Genomic DNA, 26983 nt, shown 5'->3' on the forward strand with positions numbered 1-26983 from the left:
GCCATCATTGGAAATGGAAGCGAGACCCAGGAGTTAAAATGGCCCAGACCACACTCCATCACTGCCCCCATTTTGAACTCATGCCTTGAGTTAACATTGGGCTTCCAGTCTAATTGCTCCATCCTGCTTCTCCATTCTTGTTCTTGATGTTCCTTTTAAAAACAAGAATATTAAAAGCTATATCGTTTCCTTTCCATTTAAAAAAAACCAACTAATTATAAACTGTTTCAACAATGGTTAGTTTCACAATATTCCAAACTCTCTTTTCTTACATTCACCTCAAATTTGAATAGATTCCCCTCTTCACCTATGGAATCCCAGCCTTTGATACACTCCTTTTTCTCATTACTGGAATATATTGGATTTTATACCCTTTGCTATGCCTGTTTAATTACTCACTGACACAGGAGCAGTCCTAAAATACTTTATAAAAGCTCAGCCATTTTCAATTTATTTTAGTATATTTTTAATTTATCCTCCTTTTATATGACTTTGAATATAGTTATTTCTGCTGAAGTCTTTGAACTGTAATACTTCTATTTTGCTCATTGTATGATGAACATGTCATAAGAAAAGCAGTAACTAAGCAGCTTGGTGCACTTGGTTTTCTTCCTTTTACATGTTGATATCCTGATTTTCCAACAATTAATTGAAGGTCTATTTGTTTACATCTGATACTAAAATAGAGTAAATAATCTAGAATAATTGCTGTCAAGGGGTGTCTGATTAAGGCTGCAAACAAATCAAGAGGTTCAGATAACACTAACCGCAGGAGGTCAAAGCTTTAGCATTGATTAAATGCCTGAGCTTTGAAATTTGTTTGTCTTGTGATACACCATTTAATACACTTCTGCATTTGTGGTTTAGTTTATGTTAATATGCTAATTTCAGAAATGGCTACGTTCAGCACGTGCACACCTGTATATAGTATTTTGATAAGTTTATTGCATTACCTTATAAGGGTACATTGTTGTCTATGGGATACCTGGTTATGCCTCATAGTTTGGTTTTACTGAGGCTGCAAAATTCCCCTTCCTAGTGTCAGTGTTTTAGTGATTATGGAAACTGATAAGGGTGAAAAATGGGTGGGGGAAGAGGAGGTTACTACCAACCACTTTTGGTGCAGATCGTGCTAATTGCCATTTTGTAGAGGGTGATGGCCTGGTGTTCATTGCGTGTGCCACAAGTATTCCGAATCGGCAGATTGTGACGTCAGTCAGTGTTTTAAAGTTGATTGGACGCTTTATCTCGCTGATAAAGACAAAAAACTGCGGATGCTGGAAATCCAAAACAAAACCAGAAACAGAAATACCTGGAAAAACTCAGCAGGTCTGGCAGCATCAGCGGAGAAGAGTACAGTTGACGTTTCGAGTCCTCATTCTGTTGAAGGGTCATGAGGACTCGAAATGTCAACTGTACTCTTCTCCGCCGATGCTGCCTGACCTGCTGAGTTTTTCCAGGTATTTCTGTTTCTGGCCTTATCTCGCTGCCCTAGTTAGGGCCCTCTCTTAAACATGCCACACATTCAGCTGCACAAGGGATCCCTACCTATTTAAAGGCATCACCATCAGACTTACAGGTGAGGAATTGTGAAAAGTTGGGAAAATCAGGAATTTTGGAAGGGTTGTGTGCTTCTGAAAGGCTTCTGAGTACGCACATTCCTAGTATTGAGGCTATAGTTGCAGCCCCCTTGTACTGCAGCATCTGGTGGATATAGAACAGCAACACCAGAGGAAATGAGCTGTTGCAAAAGGAGGGGGCTTTCAGCAGGAAGCATAACCCACCTAGAGTTTTCAGAAACACTTAACCTGAACCTATGCCAGGAGCAGTGTGTTCAGCAGCTACATTTCACCAGGGAGGTGGTCACTGGTCTGCAACAGAACCTGCAGCTGCAAAGGAGGGTGAGAATGAAACTACCAGTGGCAATCGTGAGGTGACCACGGCTCTCAATTTTTACACCAGCAGATTCTTCTAGGATAGAGCTGGAAACATTACCATCATTTCACAATTCACCAACCATTTCTGTAACTGGGAGGTCAGAGGCCCTGTAGACCAGGAAAAGTAACTTTTATTGTCTTCTCTCTAAACCAGAAGCAGGGGGAGCAGAACTTGCCAGGATAGCAAGCCTCCTATGGTGCAGGGAGCCATCAACTGCCACATGTGGCCTTGTGGGCACCATATTGTAATGGGAGATGCACTGAAACATATTCACTCGACGTGCAGTCATGCCCAGAGCATAATTCTGGTGAATGTAGCTATCCTGGCAACAGTTGTGATTCTTTCATCCTGCGCCACTCCACAGTTCCATCATTTGAGCCACCATGTCAAGCCAGAGAGTGGCTGCTCAGTGACCAGAGCTAACCACTCTGTGTGGCTGATGACTCTGCTCTGCCAGCCCATCTTTCATGGTCAGCGCTCATAAAATAAGAGCCATCTACACTCAAAGCCATGCTGCAATGAGGAATATCATAGGGCAGACTACTTACATGCTGAATAAAGGTTCCACTGCCTAGACTACTCAAGGTGGGCGGTTGGGTGCCCTCCAGTACTAGTCAGAGCTGATGTTCTAATCAGTGGTGGCCTGTGGTATCCATGATAATCTGGTCATTATAAGTGGACGGTCCTTGCCTCCAGGGCATTAGTGACCACTTCAGGAGGAGGAGGAGGCAGCTGTTATATCCATATTCCAGATGGGCTGTCTGTGAACATATCAAATTCCAGCACCTCCTAGATGAATATCCAGACCCCTGTTGCTCAACACTTCTCTATTTTGCCATCTCTTAATTGTGGACCATTTTAAATATCCTCTTGGCCACAATCCAGAAATAAAAGATACCACAATATAACAATTCCAAACCAACTTTATCCAACAGGGCATTCAATACTGCATACGTTACTCAACTAATCATGGTTAGTTCCTGTCTTGCAGGTGCCTTTGCCTGGCCTATTGCTCCTAGGCTGTGCAACCCCAGTGTCTGATCAGCCGCTGTCTATCAGCCATGATGCAATCTTCCTTGATTTCTGTTTATGCATGAACTGTTTGTTGCACTGTGTGGTCCCATTTCTGCATGACTGTACATGTGCACATTGTAAATGGATTGCTTCTTATGTGCAGCCTGCTTGACCTCTGCACAGTAACTGTTGTGCAACCAGATACCCGCACAGCTTAGAGGGAATGTTGCTGCCCTCTTTCAGTGAGGCAGACTGCACGTGGCCTTGCAGAATGCCCTCCACTTCAGACTGTTACCTCCGCACAGGCGGTGGCAGTCTGGGCTCGCTCACTGACGAGCAATAGCAAGGGCTTTGGTGGAATGGTAGTGGAATGGAACGCATGCTGTCGTCCTGAAAAGGCAGCAGGTTAGCGCTACAGTGCTTCAGCAATCCTAGCAATCCTAGTAATCTGCTGGACTGCAGATTGCTAGACTGCTGTGAGACCCCATATTCCCTTTGAGCAGTAGTTTTCATAGGCTCATACTGCTGTCATCATGGCTGTGGGGCACCAAACTTGGCTCACATGGCAACAAGCAGAAATTTCATGACCCTAGTCTGAGCTTCCACAGCAGCACTCCAACATTGGGTGGCTTCTGCATTTGCTGCAATGGAAACCAAGATCAGCTTCTTCCTGTATGCCACCCCATCAAAGTCCTCATTGGAGTCCTCTATAGAAGAACTTGTCTGTGACCTTGTTTGAGCTGGCACAAACTATCCTTGCCCCTGCTTGGCTGCAGCCCACACATGCCTGGCGACATGTGCAAATCCTGCCCCCATTCTACCCTTCTAGTATGTACAATGCCAGTATCTGGACTGATGGCTGAGTGTGAAAAATCAAGTGATGGTGTTTCTTCCTTGGAGGCCTTTGGCCTTCAGTGTCAGGCACCACTGGCTGACCAGGTGACAGGTTTTTGGTGGCTAAAAGCATAAGTGTACAAGGGAGGTTTGAGGTGAGGAAAGGGACCTGAATGGAAAGCAAGAGGTGCATGGTTGCACCATCTGCACTTGTATATCAGAACAAATTGTGGGGTAAGAGTGAAGTGATATTTGAGAAGATGCATTAGGCGGGAACATGTCCTCATCCTGGATGACTTCAGCAAAGCTGCTGGCCACAGCCTCACTGATGACCACTCCAATTATCTCCAACATCCTTTCCTCCATGGGGGCTGGCACATGCAGCTGTGCCTGCTCCAGTCTGCCAGTTAACTGCTGCTGGAGGCATCTATACTGTGCCACCCTGTCCTGAAAATGAAAGGGAAGTCTGTCAATAAGTATATTACAATGTGTTTGGGATGATGCTCCTGCCACAATTGAATAGATGGCAATGTGAGCAAATTGAGAGATGTGAGTGGTTTGTAACAGTGTTAAGAGTGTGTGGGTAAGGTGAAGCAACATGACATTTGAGTCATGGGTGAGAGAGAATGTTGGGAGACAAGTGAAGAGGATGGTGACTTGAGCATTGCTAGTGGTGCAGCTGCTAGGATATGGCATTTAAGGAAGCACTCCATGACCTTAACCACCTGCTTGAAGTCATTAAACCTCTAGCAATACTGCACCCAGGTCCTCCGTGATAGACTCCTGATATTGATCTCCATGACCACCTACTTCCTCTACCTTTTGATCATTGTGGAGGGCTTCCTAGTTCCTTGAGGGAAGAGAACATACATGCACATGAACACATGAATTAGGAGCAGGAGTAGGCCACTTGAGTCTGCTCCGCTGTTCGATAAGTTCATGGCTGATCTGATTGTAACTTCAACCCCACGTTCCTGCCTATCCCCGATTTATCCTTTCACCCCCTTGTTAATCAATAATCTACTTAGCCCTGCCTTAAAGATATTCTAAGACTCTGCACCCACCACCACCTTTTTAAGGAAGAGAGTTCCAAAAACTCACTACCCTCGAGAGAGAAATTCTCCTCATCTCTGTCTTAAATGAGCGACCTCTCATTTTTAAACATTGACCTCTAGCTCTAGATTCTCCCACAAGGGGAAACATCCTCTCCACATCCACCCTAACGAGACCCATTAGGATCTTAAAGCTTTCAATCAAGTTGCCTCTTACTCTTAACTCCAGTGGATACAAGCCTAGCCTGTCCAACCTTTCCTCAAAAGACAACCTGCCCATTCCTGGTATTAGTCTAATAAACTTTGTGAACTGCTTCTAATGCATTTACATATTTCCTTTAAGGAGACCAGTATCATGCATAACACTCCAGATGTGGTCTCACCAATGCCCTGTACAACTGAAGCTATTACCTGCTTTTGTAATCACTTCCCCTCACAATAAATGATAACGTTCTATTAGCTTTCCTAATTACTTGCTGTACCTGCACACTAATTTTTTGTGATTCATGCACTAAGCCTCCCAGGTCCCTCTGAATCTCAGCTCTGCAATCTCTCACCATTTAGATAATCCTTTTTTGTTCTTCCTGCCAAAATGAACAATTTCACATTGGCCCCCCATACTCCATTTGCCAGGTCTTTGCCCACTCACTTAACCTATCTGTGTCACTTTGTAGCCGTCTTATGTCCTCTTCACAATTTACTTTCCTGCCTACCTTTGTGTTGTCAGCAAATTTAGCAACTACTCCTTCAGTCCCTTCATCCACGCCATTTATATACGTTGTAAAAAGTTGAAGCCCCGACACTGATCCCTGTGGCACACCCTGCCAACCAGAAAAAGACCCACTTATGCCAACTCTTTGCTTTCTGTTAGCTAGCCAATCTTCTATCCATGAAGTACCCTGCTATAACATCTTTAATGATGGGGACCGTGTTAGAAGCTATGACAGATGATAGGTTAATTGGCCTGTAATTTCCTACTTTCTGTCTCCCTTTTTTGAATAAAGGAGTTATATTTGCTATTTTCCAATGTAATGGGACCTTCCCTGAATGTAGGGAATTTTGGACAATTAAAACCACTGCATCAACTAGCCACTTCTTTCAAGACATTAGGGTGAAGTCCATCTGGACCTGGGGATTTGTCAGCTCACAGCCCTAACAATTTGCTCAGTACCACTTCCCTGGTGATTGTAATTTTCCTGAGTTCCTCCCTCCCTTTCATTTCCTGTTTTACAGCAATTTCCAGAATGTTGCTTGTGTTCTCTTGTAAAGACTGAAACAAAATACCTGTTTAATTCATGCACCATCTCCCTACTTTCCATTTATCAATTTCCCGAGATGCGCTTTCTATAGGACCAACGCTCACTTTAACTCTTCTTATTTAAATATCTATGGTAACTCGTACTATCCGTCTTTATATTACTAGCTAGCTTTCTCTCATACTCTAATTTTCTCTCTTTATTAATCTTTTTGTCATCCTTTGCTGTTCTTTATATTCTTTCCAATTTTCTGACCTGCCACCTGTCTTTGCTTAATTATATGCTGCTTCTTTTAAGTTTGATACTGTCTTTAACTTTTTTAGTTAACCACAGATGGTGGGCCCTCCCCTTGGAATTTTTCTTTCTTATTGGAATGAAATATCCCTTTAAATGTGTTACTGAACCTCTATTGACCTATCCCTTAACCTCATTTGCCAGTTCACTTTCGCTAGCTCTTCTTTCATGCCCTCATAATTGCCCTTATTGTTGCCCTCTCCTCTGGTCCACCTCTTCAGTGTGATATCTGAAACCTAGCAACACGTTCTTTGATCTATTGTGTCATTTCCTGACTGGAAGTTTTTCCATTGTTGCCCAAACAGTTTCAGCCCCTGAATGCACCCACCTTTTTAAGAGGTTCAGACAGCCTGGCTTTTAGCACAGGCCAGCTTTAAGTGGTGCTAGCCTTGCAAACTTGTCGGGGTGGGGGGTGGTACCCCAATGTGTGCAGCAGTGCATTCAGCGCTGAGCCAAGTATCACAACTATGGAAATGAGCAGACAGCATGAAGTTTGTGTGCTGGCTGAATCTCTTAAATCCAGTGCAAATAATCACACACTGTGATCCTCGCACTTGAATTCAATGGTACTATTCACTTCAGTACTGAATCTAATAAGTTTATGTTGCTCAACCTCTGAATCTGTACGCACACAAAACTTGTCTTTATCCCTCATGCAACACCCCTCTTCTCCAACCCCAGTTTATTTTCTATCTAGGCTGATTTAAGTGTATAGAATTGGACATATTAACTGACAATTGTAGGTTAGATTCTGGGCTCTCTCATGATTCCCACTTGAGATTTTTGCAGCATTGCTGATGAGATTGTCAGTTCAGTGATTGAACCTGTGTTCCCGTGTCTCCAATGCATTCTACTAGCCCATTATTGAGTCAATTCAACTTACTGGGCTGCTCCTTCAAGTTAAATTTGACCACTCTGGTGTTCAGTTGAAATTTTGTTCCCTTTTAATTGAACCACTTTTTTCTTGACTACGCAAAGAAATTCCAATTAGTAAGGCTCTGAATTCCAAAGAAGGCAGTTTCTTTTTTCACTGTGGGCTTATAATATTTATAGATTTCATGGTGAGGGAACTTTGGGGCCAATATCACCTGACCAAGAACTATATTTGAACGGAGATTTTTGTAAAGCTTGAGGAGAATTTGAAGTACCTTACACCAACCACATTGATTGTACTTTTCAAAACATAATACAGTCTGGTTTTATATGCATCCTTGGACTTTATTTCATAGAACACTCATTTTGCATTCAGTATTTTAAGTATTTAGTGGCAACATCTTCTACATAGAATGCATTGTGCTGCAGAATATGCCACATTTATATTGCAGAATCCCAGTTTGCAAACAGTTGACACTCATTCATGAAGGCTGTTCATTGAGAATTTGTAGTGTATTGCAAGAGATACTTCTGGAACAAGAACTAGAGGGCAGGCTGTAAGTGATTAATTAAACCTCCCAGAGAATGCTTATGTGCCAACATCCATGATTAGTGTTCACTGGCAGCTTCTAAAATCTTGGTTCTGTCTATGGCCTGAACTCATTTGATATATCAGAACTGAGAGGATATATTAATCAGGAAAGGTTAAACAGACTAGGGACCTCTTCTCTAGAAAAGAGAAGATTCAGGTGACCTGATGGAGGTCTTTAAAACAATGAAAAGATTTGATAGGGTAGGGATGGAGAAAGTACTTTCACATGTGTGGAGCCCAAACCTAGAGATCATGGCCTGGCTTTTCACAGAGGTCAGGTTCACAGTGCATTTTGCAAGCCAAGAGGGAGTGCGCTGGGTATATGGAGAAGGCCAATAAGGAAGCCCACCTCGGTGCATAGTTCTCCAACACAGCAGCCCAGCTCCCATTGTTGATTAAACCTCAGCTGTTGGGGAATTAAGGGATATTGGGAGTGGGAAGGAAAATGGAGTTGGAGCCCAAGATCAGCCATGATCTTTTTGAATGGCAGAGCAGGCTCGTTGGGCCATATGGCCTGCTCATGCTCCTATTTCTTATGTCCTTATAGCGACTCGCTCTATATGCACCATGTAGTCCTTAGGAGCCCCATACAGTAGCAAAAGAAATTATTTTAAAATCATTGTGGGGCGACGTTGGCAGGGTGGGTTGGGAAGTCCTGTTTAAAAACCTTTTTAAAATATTAATTTAAACACACTATCATTCATAATGGAAAGGGGAAAGAAAATCTCCAGTGCAAAATGAGTGCCTATTTAGTTTGTAAACAAACAAGAAACCACATCAAAGGCATAATCTGTTATTACAGCTTCTTAAAAGTTTCAATTGTTCTTGAATCCATAGACCACCAACTGAGTGGAAGCTGTTTTCAGATTTTGAAACTCAGTCATGCGTTCCTAGCTTTTGAAACTCAGCTAATAATTGTTACAGCTGTCACAACAAAACCTTCCAGCTGCATTAATGTAAAAGCAAAATACTGCGGATGCTCAAAATATGAAATAAACACCGAAAGTTCTAGGAAAAATTCAACAGTCCTGGCAGCATCTGTGGAGAGAAAAACAGTTAACATTTCGGGTCCAACGAGTCATCAGCTTGGACTCGATGTTAACTCTGTTCCTATCTTCACAAACGTTTCCAGCTACATTGCCTGAAATTGACACAGTAGAATGGTGTCCAATTTCCATTACAAAGCAGAGTGCCTGTCAGAAGAGGTGAGTGCGTATTGCACTCGAGGCTTCCCGACCTGCCAAAGGCCACATGAAAATGGTGTGGATTTTTAAAAATTATTCTTCTACAGGATGTGGGTGTTGCTGGCTAGGCCAGTTTTTATTGCCCCATTACTAATCGCTTCCTTCAAAAGGTGGTGGTGGGCCACCTTCTTGAACTGCTGCAGCCCATGTGGTGGTGTAGCTACGCTCAGTGCTGTGAGCAAGGGTGTTCCAAGATCTTGACACAGCGATAGTGAAGGAACGGCAGTATACTTCCAAGTCAGGATGGTGTCTGGCTTGGAGGGGATCTTGCAGGTGGTGGTTTTCCTGTGCATATACTGCCCTTGTCCTTCTAGGTGGTAGAAATTACAGGTTTGGAAGGTGCTCTTGAAGGAGCCTTGGTGAGTTGCTACAGTGCATCATGTAGGTGGTACACACTGCTGCCACTGTCTGTCACTGTTGGAGGGAGTGGATTTTGAAGGTGGTGGATGGATTGCCAATCAAACGGGCTGCTTTGTGCTGGATGATGTCAAGCTTCTTGAGTGTTGTGGGAGCTGCACTCATCCAGGCAAGTGGGGAGTATTCCATCACACTCCTGACTTGTGCTTTGTAGATGGTGGACAGGCTTTGGTGAGTCAGGAGGTGAGTTACACTCCACAGAATTTCCAGCCCCTGCTCTGCTCTTGTAGCCACAATATTTATATGGCTGGCCCAGTTCAGTTTCTGGTCCATGGTAAACCCCAGGATGTTGTTAGTGGGGGATTCAACGATGGTAATGTCTTTGAATGTTCAGAGGAGATGGTTAGATTCTCTCTTGTTGGGAGATCATCATTGCCTGGAGCTTGTGTGGCATGAATGTTGCTTGCCACTTGTCAGCCCAAGCCTGGATATTGTCCAGGTCTTGCTGCATATAGGCACGGACTGCTTCAGTACCTGAGGAGTTGCGAATGGTGCAGAACATTGTGCAATCATCAGCGAACATCCCCACTTCTGACCTGATGGCAGAGGGAACTCACGTGAGAATTATTTTTCTAGCAAAAAAAATTAAGTTGTGTTAGGCAATCTGATTCACACCTCCATTAGGGAGACAAAAATCTAGCCCCATTAAGTATAAGAGGCACTAATAAATGTATGAGGGAATTCTTTACCCAGGATGTACTACCATAAGTAAATAGCAAATAATATTGATGCATTTAAGGGGAAGCTAGATAGGCACTTAAGGAAAAAGCAGTAATGAGGTATGTTGATAGCCTTCTTCTACCCCTCTTCATCTAATTCTATGTGGAACATAAATAATGGCTTAGACCAGTTGGGCCGAATTACCTATTTCTTTGCTGTACACTCTGATGTGAAATTGTAATGTTCATCTTTCTCAGCACATATATTACAAGCAGTTTTAAAATTTGTTAGTGCACATCTCTTTTGGACACCGTGCAAATAAGGTGACTGATCACGCTCTCCAACCTCACCCATCCAAATAAGCCCTTTAAAAAAATTCTTTCGAGTTATCAACAGTCACAGATTGCAACTCTTTTGAGTACAATCACAGTTCTTGGTTTCCGGGAGTGGGACATGAACCCACAACCCTCTGATTCAAAGGCGAGGGTGCTATGAACTGAGCCACAACTGACACCTCCTAAGCCCTTTAAAATTCTTTCGAGTTATCAACAGTCACAGATTGCAACACTTTCGAGTACAATCACAGTTCTTGGTTTTCTGGGAGTGGGACATGAACCCACAACCCTCTGATTCAAAGGCGAGGGTGCTATGAACTGAGCCATAGCTGACACCTCCAAAAATTCTTTCGAGTTATCAACAGTCACAGATTGCAACTCTTTCGAGTACAATCACAGTTCTTGGTTTCCGGGAGTGGGACATGAACCCACAACCCTCTGATTCAAAGGCGAGGGTGCTATGAATCTAATTACCTTTTCATCTTCACCATGCACATTTCCATTCCCACCTGCATCCTACATTTTTCTTCCCAGGGAAAAATTCTGTTCCTAACTCTGACTAATGCCCCTTTCACCTCCTTACTTGCTTTCTTGAAATTCATCACCCTTAGCGATACTGATATTGATACTCTATTGATCTACGCATGATCTCCCTTGCTGGCATCTTGCTTGGGCTCTTTTTGCTCTTAGGCTCTCTTTGTTCTTAGGCTACTGCCACAATTTGCTTTAAATCCTGTGGGACTGATTGTTCACCTTTAGTATTCACCTTTCAGCTATTAAATGGATCTGACTTATTTTGGAAAAATGTACTTTATTTCATATTCAACTGATCCAAATTATATCTGATGCATTCTAGAAGGGACTTATGTTATTTTCCCTTCCGTGAGCCATTAGTGGAACGTTTTGTAGTTACTATACTCCCCCAGAAGCCAGAGTGACCTCGTGAAACGTAGTCCCGTTGCACCATACATGTAAATCAAACAAAGCCACAGTGATTAATTCCAGTTTCAATTATTTGCAATGGGGCACAGATTTGAAGTGATTAGCAAGAGAACCAGAGGCAACATGAGGGAAAGCCTTTTTTCTCAATGCAAGTGGCTCTGGTTGGAATGCACTGCCTCATTGGATGGTAAATACAGATTGATGAATCGCCTTCAAAATGGAATTGAATAAATACTTGAAGGAGAAAAAATTGCAGAGATGTAGGGAAAGAGCAGGGAAGTGAAAGTAACTGGATTGCTCCAAGTGCTGGCGCATACCTATGCCCCGAATAACAACAACAAACTTGGCAGAGATAAGGTAACAAAAAAATACAAACTACAGAATTCCTGGGCATATCCTCTCTTGTACATAATTTTATGCAGTTTTTTTTATAGTTCTCTATACAATTGTACACATTTGGCAGGACTTGTAAATTCTGCCAGTTTCACATCCATCAAATCGTTTGTATAACAAAAGATAGTTATAATAAGCAGGTAGCCAAATGGGGACTTTCTATTGATTGCTCCTTTTTTTTTCTCTTTTTCTTTCTCTCTCGTGACTTGCCTTAGATGTTCATAATCTATCACTCATGCTATTAGCAGAGGGATTTACAGGTCTTGTGCAGTGGATGCTGCACATTGTTACTTTTTTATCTCCAGTCTATTGGGAGATAACAGACCACCATCTTTTAAGAAGTTATATAAACATTTCATTTAAGGTAAGCACATATCTGACTTTGCGAATGGTTACTTTGTAATTCTGGTAATTCGAAAATAGACAAAAGGGGCTAGCTTTCCTAATGTTCCTTTTTTACATGCAGGCTGGTAAATGGAATTGGGCATTATATATAAATTTACTGACAAAAGCTGTAAACACACAAACTCCTATCTAAATATTGTATCCACAAGTGGTGCCTTAGAGAAACTAGGCTTGACTAGAGATATTTCTATACAGTATTGCTTTCCACTTACTTGAAATTTATCATTGGTGACCTTGATTTTTTTTTTTAACTATATCAGATTAATTAACATGATCATAAAGTTGGACCTACCATTTTGTTCTCTTGTCAGTTGCTTTGACTGGATTCAGATCAGTCAGAGTATTAAATGTTTCCATATATGGCTGGGACTAGGAGTTTCAAAGCTGACATGCGGGTTTTGGGATAATAACTTTTGTGAGTCTATTGTATTCACTTCCTACTGTTTGTGTAGAGAAAAGCTGCAGCTATAAAGTGGTGCTTCTCAAATACTTTGAGCCAGCCTCTTGCTTCCCACTAAATTTATTTTCTAATCGGAGGTGGAGTAAGAAATCTTGGGATAACTTTCTCTGCAATTATTTTTCATAGACTGGCTCATATTTTCAGCATTTTGGTGAATCACATATGTCACTGAAGAATTCGGGTCTCTATCTATTGCATTTCGTATTATAAACAAGCCTCTGCTCCTTTATCTTGATGGTATTGTAAACCCACAAAAATATGAATCTGGCTAAGATATTTTAAAATAAAGTGAACGTTTTTTTGAATTGTGATAAACTATGGGTCCAGGTTATTAACTTATTGAGAGTGGGCTGTTAGCAACCAGACAGTTCTAATGATCATAAGACCTGTATGCATGTATTTGTTAGCCCGGCTCTGTCCATATTAAAATAAAGCATGAATTAAGAACCTTGCATGTAGACTATGTAAATCTGCCATATCCTACTTAATCTTGAGGGGAAGTTCTGAAAATTTCTTCACTTCCTAAATCCAGTCATACTAAATACCCTCCTTTTGCAAACAAAAAACTGTCGTATGGTTTAGCAGTCTGTAGTTTTCAATCCAAAATATGCAACAATCCTAAATAGTCAAGTCAGTACTTGAACAATAGTATTCTTGTTGGAAAATCCTAGTTCTGCAAGATAAACAGGTTTTGTTGGTGGGGGGGAGGAGGGGGTTCAGGGTATATATATTTAAAAAAAAGTAAATCTTCATATCTTTCAAATTACTGATTAAAAATTTCATTATCATTTGCCTTGATTAAATATGTTGTTTCTGTAGAAGTTGCAATGTTCAGTCTCTAAGACTGCTCAATAATTGTTTCAAAGCGATGTCCATACCATTGAAAATCATATTGGCACAAAATTCCAAGAACTATCTCCGTAATGGGCATTTCTCAAACATTTGTCCGATCAATTAATAAGACAGCTCTGGAGTCCTTCCATCTGGACTGTTTGTCCTGTGCCTTCACTCTCTGCAGCAGCTCTAAGCTGCTTTATGTGAGCTATTGAAAGATGAACAGACTGTATACACCAGTTAAAGTTCAAAACTCCATTATTCAGTAGTAAAAAAAATATTGCTCTGAAGGCGTACTAATGGACCTGCCCCACCAGCAGAAGCACCACTTAGGGATTATTTACCAAACGATGGATTGTAATGTTAAAATCCCATTTCTGTACCATATTGAATGATTTTAATGTACTTCAGTTCAAACCAAAGTCTACCTGTAACTTTCTCTTTCAGCATGTCTTGCCTTGTTGGTCACGGTGCAGGAGACCCAACGTGTGACAATGCTTTTTTCCTCCATTGCTCTAAGATGTGATTATTCAACATCCTCTCAGTCTCAGGATGTCGTTGTCACTTGGCGTTTCAAGTCATTTTGCAAAGATCCTGTAATGGAGTACTATTCTTCATGTAAGTGTTACTATTGAACATTTTCTGATTTCTTTTTCCCATTTCTTACTGCCTTTTGACTAATCTGTGGAATAATCTTTAGCAACCTTATATTTAGCGAGTTTTAAATTGGTTGAAATAGTGGGGTTTTTTAAACACTGAATAAAGGGTCCAAGCTGGGTATTTTATACTCATTTTGTGACAAGTATTGAAACTAAGTCCTGCTGCTCTATAGTATACTGACTATTGTTGAATGCATGCTAAATACCCAACTTCAGAAGCACAGATGTGTAAGACTTTATTCCCCATCTCTCCTGATGGCACTGTTTGCTACTGGAGGCACCAATAGCTTCTGATACCTTGTGTAAGTGACCGTTCTTCATATATGAGGACAGGCAGTGAGTGTTGTAAACCAAATATTATGGATGTTGAAAATCTGAAATAAAATCAGAAAATGCTGGAAATACTCATCAAGTCAGGCTATATCTGAGAACAGAGAAACAAAGTTAACATTAACAGGTTGATAACCTTCCACCAGAACTCTATAGAGAGGGAAGAGGTGGAACAAGTTCAAGTGGTTGAATGGCCTACTGTTGGTCTTATGTTACCATCACAAGATTTTGCCAAATCTGTGTGAGAGCATCATCATGTTCCCGCAACCTAAACATAATATTTTTACACAGTTTGCATTTATGTCATCTCTCTTCTTCAGGTCAAATGCCATTTGCCCTTATGTTCTTGTAAAGTGACTATTAAAGAAACCAGCTCCCACTTGAATAAACAGACACAGTAGGTCATTTGGTGAAGGAAAAGGCTATCTTTCGGTGGTAAATGTTCAGCTATGCAACAGCACCATCTAATGTGAAAACATGGAAGTACAGCACAAACGTGTGTGAGCAGTACCTGTTTCATAGAATCATGCCATGGGATCATATTATTCAAGTGCTTCATACTAAAATAAAGTGTTACTATTTATCATTGCAAGTTTATATAAATTTCAGATGTTTATATCTTGCATTTCTAGAGATTTTAAATTTCAGTAGTTAGTAATAAGAATGAGACGAAATATGCAGGAATGTTTTAAGCATTAAGTTCACTAAGAATGTTTAAGCACTAAGCAGCCTGCTTTTATCTGATTGCTTTTAACTTGCTGGTATTATTTCATGATTATTACTGTTGTTTTTACTGAAAGAAAGAGGTGTTGAAAATGGAAATGTAGCACACTGCTCTGAATATTGGACAAGGATGATTATCTCAGATCTACAGTAGTTCTAATATTTACAGGATCAGTTTGACATAGTTGGCAACATTTTCATCTGAGTCAAAGTTTTGGATCAAATTTCACTTCTGGATTTTAACATACTTCACACTGTATTCAAGGGAGCTCTTCATTGTTGAGATGCCATACTTTATATGGAACTAAGCTTGTTCCACTGGTTCAGGTAGATATTGAAGGTCAGATAATACTATTTGAAGGAAGGCAGAGAATTATCCCAGGGTCCTGTTCAACATGCCTCATTCAACATGGAGCAAAGCTATCTTGTAGTGGTGGTAACCTTGTGGTATGTTGTGTGCAAAATGGCTGCTGTGGTAGACTATAGAATAAATGCATTGTCAATTTTTAAAAATAAATTTATTTGTGAAGTGTTTTGGGACATTTTGGGAGTCTTGATGGGATGTTTTATAAATGCAAATTTGTTCTTTATTATCCATCTTTTTGGAGAGAATGAATTAGTGAAGTCATCCAAGAGCTCCATTACAGGCTCTTGATATGACAACCATATTTTAAAATTCTAAAATGGCAATTACCAAAAAAATATATATAAGGCAAATCTACTTTTTCCTTTTCCACACTTTCCCGGGCATCTCTGCAGTCATATTCGCTTCTGGAGGGTGGTCAGGTGGAACAATTATTTGTAGAGCAATGAGGGACTGAGCGATAAACAGACATATAATTAAAGCAAAACAAGTAATGAATATTTGCATTACAATGAAGTGGAGTGATGGATTTTCAAATTCACTGATAAGAGCAAGGTATTATGCTATCTGGTAGAGCCTGAACCCCTCATTTTACATAAATTCAAGCAGGAGAAGTAGAAGTGTCTGTCTGCATGTGTGTACAAAGTGAATCTCCAATGGGTTTGCACAGAGGCAGTATAGATCAAGTGTTGTCTTCAGGGGAAAGTGCCTCAAGACATTTTACTACATTCAAGACACTATATAAATTCAAATCGTTGCTGTTGATAAATTGGACTTGGAGGATTGGGGGATAATTGGACCAGGGTGCACAGATATAATCCATGTCAATTTTAAATAGAAAAATATATCAACAGGGAACTTCTGGTGATCTTAAAGCACTGAGCACATAGCTATGTCTCAGAAACCTTGTACTAGAGTTTTTTTTTTAAAAATGGTTTAGCAGTCCCTCATTCTTGAAACTACCTGGTCTCTGAGAAGAAATATGTTCACGTACCTTGATAATCCATAATTAGGGTTTCCACTTCTGGATGGAAATATTGTTATAGGTTTTAGCACATGATGACCTCCTGCCAATCACCCTATCTCCGCTATTGGTTGCCTGACATGTCCATGAAGTGCATTCCTTTGCCAGTAGGAAAGTGAATAGACTTTTCATTACTCAATTGGATGATTTTTGACTCTGTCAACAGCAGTTTCCCATGTCCAGTATTTTTGTAACTAGTGAACAAGTGTTCAAAGGCTTTTGTTTTTTAAAGCACAATTATTTATTGTTCTTTTGATTTCTCTCCTGGATTGCTCTTGGGCAGTGTACTGGAAATTGGCCTTTAATTCCTGGAAACTATAAGACAGATCTGGATTGTTGGCAACCCTACCTATCATTGAAAAGCTATTTATCATTTGAGGTAAAAACATTCTAGTTTACATTCACTGGTGTAAAAAGTGAACACGAAATGGAGTAAAATAGAGAATATGCAAAGATAGACTGAGGTGAAGGAGGCATTATCGATGCAAAAATGATGTAATAGCTGTCAAAAATGAGGAGAACATAAAGGACACTGCAGTTTGACAGACTAGTTTTTATCAACAATTTGAGTTGTCACTTTAATCAGTTCAAGACAAATGGTTAGCTATAAAACTGTTGGTTTGACACGTATGCAAAACTGAAGTAAGCATGTAATAATCACGGGGAACCCCAATGGTAGAGAGAAGAGATGATGAACAAACAAGTGAGAACTGAAAGTGCTAGCAATTCTCCAAAGCTTCCATCTTGACATGTGAATCAGTTTATTCTGAATCACAGAATTGTTATAGCACAGAAGGAGGCCATTTGGCCCATGTCTGCAGCAGCTTTCCAAATGATCAACTCACTTAGTGCTATTCTCTCACCTCCACATAACCCTGTACATTCTTCCTTTTCGAATAACAGTCTAATTATCTTTTGAATGTTTTGATTGAACCTGCCTCCATTGCATTCAGTGCATTCCAAACCTTTAACTGTTTACAGTGTGCAAAAGTTTTTCTATCGCTTTGCTTCTTTTGCCGGTTACCTTTAAATCTGTGTCCTCTTGTTCTCAATCCTTTCAGGTAGGAGCAAGTTCTCCCTCTCTACACTGTCTAGTCCCCTCATGATTTTGAACACCTCTATCAAATCCCCTTTCACCCACCGTTTCTCTAAGGAAAGCAGTCCTAACATCTCCAATATATCTTCATAACCAAAGTTCCTCAAATTTATTTAGCAGTTCCTCAGATTTGATCAGAAACAAATTCTGTTAATTGTATAGTTGACCTTTTGCTGTATCTATTCGAAGGTCAGGCACGTTACTGTTGTGCAATACTCAGCAAGAGTAAGCTTTGAACTAGGTGAGCTAGGAGGAAGAATTAAGTAGAAGCAAAAAAAAGTAAATAAAAGCATCTTAATGTTATTTTAAAAGATACAGTAGATAATTTTGTCCCATGAGAAATAGCAAAATTAAAACTACACTTGTCAAATAAGGAAGCCAGAAATCACCCACATGATGAGAAGAATTCTAAATGATCCAATTAGTGCACACTGCAAGTCATACAAGAATCTCTGCTGAAGGAGTATTGATGTTAGATAGTGGAAAGTCAGGCTGTTGATGGTAAGAAGGTCAAAGGGATTTTTACCTACATTTGAAATAGGTGAGGGCTTGTATCTAAGGACTAAGACTAAGTAGGTCCTTTTTTAATAAGACGGTAGAAATATTATAGGGATCAGAAATTAGCAGATTTAAAAATTTTATCAATACATTAGGGTTAGGTTACCTAGATTAAATTTCAGATTGCATCAAGCTGGTTTGGAAATTTATTAATGTATAGGGAAGTTGGTAAAGCAAAACCTTTGAAGCAATTCAAAGCATTAAGGGGTTGAGATAGTGACCAGCGAATCATTTAAGGGAAAAGAGAGAAATATTTGAAAGAGAAACAACAACACGGCTTTGGGGAGAGTGCAGGGCAATTGAATTCATTTTGGATCGTCAGAGTCGGTATAGAGTTGGTGATGCAGCGAATGGCTGCCTTCTCTACTGCTGTAGTTCCGTAATCTTCTGAAAGGCAGTTGAATTACACCTTGGAAGGATTTACATAATCCCAGCGGTTGCTGATGCTTGTGTAACAGGCTTCTATCATAGTCCATTAATTTCAGGAAAGGTGAGAAGAAAGAAATAGGTGATTCTCTTTGATTTGTGATGAATTTTCTTTTTCTCTTCCAGCATACATTGCTATGTTGAGCATGGGCCAAGATCCAACCAATGACTGCCAAGATGACCAGCGGACTGTGCGAATTGTTATTCAGAAACGGGGACAGAATGAGCCGATATTGGGGCATGACTATAGACAAAGGAAGATTACCATTCAGAACAGTAAGCATCACGTTAAGACTGACAGACTGACTGACCGACCGACCTCTACCAGCCATTGTAAAGTATTTGTTTGTGGTGTTATAAGATGACACTCTATGATTCTATTAGCTGACAAAAAGTTTCACCTGTGTTCTACTAGCATTAGGGATCTACATGCTAGGCATAGCATAGCTAAGATCTTGCCAGCTCGAATGACATTGTTAAATACTTGCTCTCTATATACATTTTTATCAGAATATCCCAATTATCAGAGAGTCCCCATTAAAGAAACAGTTCCTTGGCATTTTGAAAGATGCCATGTTAGTGCAAGAGAAAGGTGCTCAGTGAAATCCCACTTTACTACAAATTACTATCTACCCTATCATCTAGCATAACTCATGCGAGTTGCAAGTCGTGGATCTATCATGTTCCAGACATCACACTGTTGCAGAAACCAATCGCAAAAGCAGTCATTGACTTGGAGCCTGAAACTTAAAACTATCCTTTACTTCAGCAGCTTACAACCAAATGCAAGTACTTGGATTTGTCTGATTATAGAAGTGGCCTTGAAGGGATAGGCCAAGTTTGTAATTAAGCATAAAATTGCATTGTAGACACAAGACTATCGTGCAGCAATGCCAATGGCGACCCTACCAGTTGTTTGAATAAAACTAAGATGGAAATGAAAAATATCATGGCAGAAGTTTTCTTTAAAATGGTATTAGAATTTGTTGCTAGGAATATCAACGGATCTTTCAAGGCTTTGAGGCTTTCAAGGTTATTTCGAGCCCTCATTGCCTGGAGGGGTGGGAGGAGATTGGGGCAGTGGGGACAGGATGGATCATTTCATTGTGGAATCGGTGCCTTTATAAATACCCATCGAAAGGAACTAAAATACAATAGGATCCTGAGATACCTGATACAATGCCTTTTGTTGAATTTCCCTCCCTATTCTATTCTATTTGCTGAACTTGTGTCCTAACATTACCTTAAGCTGTTTGTCAAATGTCACAACTCTTCCACTGACTACCATTCAACACCCAATGTCGTCATCCTGCCCCCACCCCACACCCCCTCTCAATGTTTGATGTCACCTTTATGTGATGATCATAATATTGCACAGCAGGAAAAGTTGAGCTATGAATTGTTGCCAGCTGTGCTGCCATTGAAAGTATCATAACTATCTGGAGAAAAGTGATAACCATTATCCATTTCAATCAAGCACAAGTGAGAGATCAATATCCTTCTGCTTTAGGATGCCGAGTGGCACTTTGTGGACAACCCAAGTTCAAACACTACCCAGGCAGCAAAACCAGAGGGTTGTTACTAACCCAGGATGAAATGAAATGAAATACTTTTCAGAGTCCATTGATTTAGTGTATGGTAGAAAATTACTCTGTCAAATCCGCATCAATTAATAATTCAGTCTGGATCAATTTTGTATAATGTGTATGTATTTACTTTGTAGGAGCTGACCTGTGGATTACTGAAGTGATGTGGTGGGACCACGGTGTTTATTTCTGCACTGTTGAGGCACCAGGAGACACGACGGGGGATTCGGACAAAGAAGTTCGACTTATTGTTTTGCGTATGTTTCAATCTGTTTGTGTGTTGAGCTCTTTTTCTGAATTATCAATTCATATAATTAAGTCACTTCACTAAAATATATCTGCAGCATCATAATGACTTAAATCATCATTATCAATTTGTTTAACTATATTTATTTGCCCAAATCTTTTATTGATTGTCACTGTAACAGGTAGGAAAAGTTACTAATAATCGGTAGCCAGCAATCCACACTGAAGCAGCCAGTCTAATTTCTTAATTTTCCTTCAAACAACCAGTTTAAAACCAACTATTACCTCAAAACCAAAAATTCGCCAAATGCTTTAAGTAACCATGTGTGTTTCCTACAAAACTAACTCTTAAACAGATAAAGTAACAGACCCTATTTTGCTGTCAAAATAATGGTGAGGCTGATGGCTCTCTGTTATTTGTGTAAACGGTACAGCAACTTCAGAAAGAAGCAAATGGAGTAAAGTGTGAATATCCAAATGCTTTTACCCAAGATATGCCGCTCTACCATTAGCTTTGTGAAAACAACTTTTCATTATCTATCTCACCATTGAAATGTCTTAAAAGTTGCTCAATATTTGCACAGTAGATACAAGCTAAACCTGCTACAGATATTGAAGGCTAGAGAGTGAGAGTACTCTTTTAAAACTGTGGTAAGTGTTAATGACTGCCAATCAACCTCTCTGGCACAGAAAAGTAATTATTGTAAGTGTCGCATCTCATTCTTTCACGCTACAAATTGTTTTGGGAGAAATGTCAATTTTTAAAAAATTTGCTTTTCCTCTCCTTGTTCTCTCTCAATTCAATCTCTCTGCCCTTCTCTTTAATCCTCTTTCTGCACCTGAGTTGATATCAAATTCACCCTCCTTCTGTTTATTTACTAATCCTCAAATCATGGTTAAGGAGATATCATGTTTCCCACACTGCACTGTTATCAGTTTGCAGTTTCAGCATCTTAGTGGGGGGAAATTAGTTAGAGCTGTAGGGTGCGGGGGCAAGTCTGTCTAACAATGGCTGCCATTAGATTCCCTGCTACAACAAAATCTAGCCCAACGTTTTGTGACATAAATATTTATAAATATCGCATAATTTGGGGAGAAATGACATCGGGCAGAATTTCCCAGTCCCTTGGTGGCGGGTTTGCTGCCTGTAAAGTTCCCAGCATGGTCCTCCCACCACCCTGTCTATAATTTTCCTTGGGGGCGGTTGGGGAACAAGGACTCGGGTGGCTGGTCCGCCTATCTCCTCCCAATTGAGGCCCATAAGTGGCCAATTATTGGCCAGTTAAGGGGCGCTTTCTGCCCTGCCTCAATTTTGATGTTGGCAGGAGGAGTTCAGGGGCAGCGGGGGAAGCCCTGCAGGCCACCCTGCTCAGGTCTCAGATGTAAGGGAGGGGGAGCGCCTCCCTCAAGGGCCCCCTTTCCACATTGGGCACCCCCCTGCCGGTGTTTCCTGCACCCTGGTCCTGGCCTCTCCATCATGACCTGCATACTCCTCTCTCCAATGTGCTCTCCCACCCCTTGGGCCTCACTCAACCCCTCCCCTCTGTGTAAGGCCCCCAACTTATCTGGTCCTTAGGTTACTGGGACTTTGAATCTGGAAACTGCTTGTAGTCCCAATCCTTGCCACTGCTACAGACGGTGCTGTTGGGACTACAGAACTGCTGACTAATCAGGTTGGGTGGCAGCTCTCTTAGGCAGGAGTTCCACCCTTCCCTTGGGCAGAAGTTCTGCCTCCAGCCAAGCGTTAAATGGCGGCAGGGCTGACTTTATTGGCAGGGATGTGTTCCTCGTCAACTCTTCAATGGAGGGGTGAGGATAACTCCCATCTGAAAAAATCCTGCCCTTTAAGTTGTCCATCATGTTGCAATTGGTAGTGCCTCAGGAATTTTCCCTCACGTAGGCATGAAGATATTGCTATTTGAATAGTTTGAATAACTTCAGTTAGATGTCTTGAGAGTGTTCTTGTAACTATTTCATGGCTCCCAATACGTGCACATGCTTGGAAAATTGTAGTTTGGACAGGTGTCAGTGAATCAGTCAGCCACAGTTACACATTTATTCGTGGTAATCTACATTCCTCTTTAACACAATACAATGGTGAATACTGACCAAACCAATTGTGCATATCGACATATAGAAATAAAGGCAAGAAAGAGGATGCATTCATAGAAAGAGTTTTTCAGCGCAGCAAGTTTCTGATGCCTACTTGTGAATGTACATTTACTACATTTGTTTTAAGAAGAAGCATTTGTATAATTTGAAAGGGATTGCTCTCTTGAAAATACATCTCACTCAAACTAAGCAGAACGCAATGTATTAAGCAGAACACTGGGAGTCCTTCACTGCAATAGATTCTTCTGCAATACTGTCTATTAATTCCTATCTTTTTTCCTTGTTTCAGATTGGCTTACGGTGATATTTATTATCATGGGTATCTTGCTATTATTCATATTGATTAGTATATGTTGGTGCCAGTGCTGCCCACAAAAGTGCTGCTGTTATCTCCAATGCATCTGCTGCCCAAAACGTTGTTGTTGTCCAGAGGAAGGTAAAAGCTGTCTTTTTTTCAATTAATTATCTTCCTTCTACACCTCCCCCTACAAAAGTAGCTAATGACATGGAAGAATTTACAGCTATCAATCCAATGACTATTTGACTATCGTAGTGTAAATTAAGGTACAGGTACATTTCTAACAATCTGGAATTCATCATGAATTTTTTTCCTTCATTCTTGAGACGTAGTCATCACTGAAAAGGCCAGTTTTATTGCCCATCCCTCCCTGCCCTTGCATAACTCCATGGCTTGCTAGCAAACCAGGCCACTTCAAAGGGCAGTTAAGAGTCAACCCACATTAATGTGGGGCTGGAGTAACATGTAGGCCAAACTGGGTAGCGGCAATATGTTTCCTTCATGAAAAAACATTAGTGCCACGATCCACAATCATTTCATACTAAACCAAACTTTTATTTTCAGATTTAAAAAGAAACTGAATTCCAATTCTTGAAGGATGATGGAATTTAAATTCATGTTCACTTATCTGAATTATTAACCTAGGCATCTGGATTGCGAGTACCAGTTGGACTGAATAGCCTGTTTCTGTGCTGTAAATTATATATAATGTGCTGATTTTTGGGCCAGTGCTAGGGAGAAAGGCAACAAATCATTGTAAAAACTGGTTCACTAATGTTCTCTCTGGACTGTGTGACTCCTGTACCATGATATTTGGCTAACTCTTAATGCCTTCTGAAGTAGCCCAGCACACCATTTGGTTGTTCAGGTCAGTAATACATGGAGTTTTGCTCATGTTGCTCACATTCCAAAAATAAATGATGAGTTGACAGTAGAAAGTATTTCAAAGATCCAGCATTCTCCTTCTCCATTTATGGAGATGAAAGTGAGTGTGCAGTGAAGTGATTGTTATTTAGATCCAGGTTTCCCACCTTGTGCCTACAGCTACCATGCTCCCTTTCTCTGAATGAATTCATCAGACATATTCAATCAGCTCCATTGCTTTCAAATAAACAGATTAAACACCAGGGATTTGGTGACCATGTACAGCCCAATGACTCAGTAAATTGTGAGGCTCTGTGGATTGTGCACTGATTTGGCAGCATCACCATCCTGCAGTTGCTTTATGATGATAAGACTGCAACTGTCTTGAGTAGGAGACCTGAAACAGGTGCCTTCAAAATCCAGGTTGGGCTCAAGCAAGGCTCTGTGATAGCCCCCATACTATTTACAGCTACCTGATAGTGGCTATTCACCTGATCAAAGATCAACTGCCCTCTGGTGTCAGCATTAAATACCATCCAGATGGAAAACTCTTTAACCTCAGTCACCTCTGTGCCAAAACTAAACTGACTACCATAGATATACATGATCTACAGTTTGCAAATGGCTGCAGTGTCATTGCACACACTGCACCAGATTTTCAAGCCACTCAATCTCCTCAATTGCGTTTACAAGAAACCCAGCCTGACCTTGAATGTTAACAAAATTTTCTTAGCCCACAGCTGGTCAGCCAAATATTCCACCTCCCATATATGTTGTAGGAGAGACTCTGGAATACGTTGAATGTCCTATACCTTGGCAGCAGTGGGGTTCCACAGGGATCGGTGTTGGGTCCCTTGCTGTTTGTGGTATATATAAACTATTTAGACTTGAATGTAGGAGGGTTGATCAGTAAGTTCGCGGATGACATGAAAATTGATTGGGTGGTAAATAGTGAGGAGGATAGCCGTAGATTACAGGGGGGTATAGATGGGCTGATCAGTGGCAAATGGAATTTAATCTCTAAGTGTGAGGTAATGCACTTGGGCAGGGCAAACAAGGCACGGGAATACACGATGAATGGTAGAACCCTGGGAAGTACCGAGGATCAGAGGGACCTTGGTAAGCATGCCCACCAGCCCCTTAAGGTAGCGGGACAGGTAGATAAGATGGTTAAGAAGGCATATGGGTTACTTGCCTTCATTAGCCGAGGCATAGAATATAAGGGCAGGGAGGTTATGCTGGAACTGTATAAAACGTTGGTTAGGCCACAGCTAGAGTATTGCGTGCAGTTCTGGAATCCGCATTATAGGAAGGATGTGATTGCACTAGAGCAGAGGAGGTTAAGGGGGGACATGATTGAGGTGTATAAAATTATGAGGGGCATAGATAGGGTAGGCAGGAAGGAACTTTTCCCCTTGGTGGAGGGAACAATAACCAGGGGGCATAGATTTAAGGTAAGGGGCAGCAGGTTTAGAGGGGATGTGAGGAAGAATTCTTTTCACCCAGAGGATGTTGGGAATCTGGAACTCACTGCCTGAAAGGGTGGTAGAGGCAGAAACCCTCATGATGTTTAAAAAGTATTTGGATGTGCACTTGCGATGCCATACAAGGCTATGGGCCCAGTGCTGGAAAATGGGATTAGAATAGTTAGGTACTTGTTTGATCGGTGCAGACTCGATGGGCTGAAGGGCCTTTCTCTGTGCTGTAGACCTCTATGACTCTAGGACCACCTTTCTCAAAAGGTGACCATGGACAAGGGGTTCCAGCATCAGATCAGCTACAGCAGTCCAGCCTTCCACAAACCAGGGCAGCGAGTGTTTCCCAACAAAGGCCCCCAAATCAATTAAAGTCCTATTGTACAGGGCATTTGTCATCACCACACTCCTGTACTGCATTGAGCCCTGGATTGTGTATCAGCAACACATAGGAGGGCTAGAGAAATATCAGCAATGCATCCGCCACATCTTCCAGGTTCAGTGGGAGGACTGTTGAACAAACACTAGTCTCCTTCTTGAAGCCAGCTTCGCAAGGATTCAGGCAAAACCCCTACAAAATCAACTTTGTTGGTCTGGCCACAGGGTCTTAAAGGTGGAAAACACTCTCCCCTGTCAGGTCCTGTTCTCTCAACTCTCAAATGGTCAACGTTTCAGCGGAGGACAAAGCAAACTCTTTAGGGGCCTCTGCAGCTCTCCTTGTAGCATGGTGGCATTGACCTTAATGACTGGTCGCAACTTCCTCCCAATCATTCAGAATGGAGACAACTTGTCCATCAAGTTGAATCACATTTTTGAGCCCCAACACTTTAACAAGGCAGAGCTGCAACAGTGAAGGAAAGAAAAGGAAGTGAACCCTGCACTCTAGATCCCACTACCAGTCATGGGTACTGTCCCATGTGCCCAAAGACCTGTGGGTCAAGAATCAGCTTGCTGAGAAACATGAAGACCCACAGTGAAACTCGTGACATGAGTAGTCATCATCTTTGAATTGAGGGACAGCCGGCAATCGCCCAGTTAGCACGCACTGTTGGATTTAACAAAGAACTTGAGCCCAAAGGGAAGGAAAGCGTGAGCGCAATGCAGGATTTGTGGAGCTGCATCTTTTTTATATTGTGATGTCCTATGAGACAACAAGGGGGCCAGTTAGCTCAGTTGGCTAGATGGTCAATGGTTCTGCATAGTGCCAACAGCATTCGATTCCTGTTCTGGCTGAGGTAGATTTGGTACCTGTCCCCTCACCCTGCCCCTGAGAGTGGAATGCTGTGGCAAACTACCACGAATAAAAACTGCTTTTAAAAAAAAAGCCTCAGGATGAAACAGCAGCAGATAATGAGCCAAGGACTTGCTTTTGGGCCGAGCACACATGAATGAATGGTGCATTCTTAAAGAATAGGCTGACTGATCATAGACACTTTTATAATTGGACATTTTCCCATAGTATCTTGATGCTTCATTTAGAAGTGAATAAAATTTGAGGTTGGCCAGTTTACAAACAAACGGGGAACATGGAGAATCCTGTACAATATTGAGAATTGCAGAATTCTGTCATTAGGAGCGTGAAGAACTACATTACCTTTTTAAAAAGATCTCTCTAGATTTGGCACCACTGAAGTAGAAAAATAATTAGATATATTACAAAATTAAATGTATACATTTAG

The 26983-nt window shown here is 41.1% G+C and overlaps 1 protein-coding gene across 1 annotated transcript in view; it reads left to right on the forward strand.

The window, feature by feature from the left end:
- LOC144691673 (immunoglobulin-like domain-containing receptor 1) overlaps positions 1-26983 on the forward strand; it is a 62509-nt gene that overhangs the window by 22338 nt on the left and 13188 nt on the right. The window contains exons 2-5 of the mRNA XM_078560000.1: positions 13991-14161; positions 18850-18999; positions 20447-20566; positions 22957-23103. Coding sequence (XP_078416126.1) covers positions 13991-14161; positions 18850-18999; positions 20447-20566; positions 22957-23103 — 588 coding nt within the window. The remainder of the gene's footprint in view (positions 1-13990; positions 14162-18849; positions 19000-20446; positions 20567-22956; positions 23104-26983) is intronic.

The sequence above is a fragment of the Cetorhinus maximus genome, chromosome 16 (assembly GCF_964194155.1).
Source record: "Cetorhinus maximus chromosome 16, sCetMax3.hap1.1, whole genome shotgun sequence".
Lineage (NCBI taxonomy): Eukaryota > Metazoa > Chordata > Chondrichthyes > Lamniformes > Cetorhinidae > Cetorhinus > Cetorhinus maximus.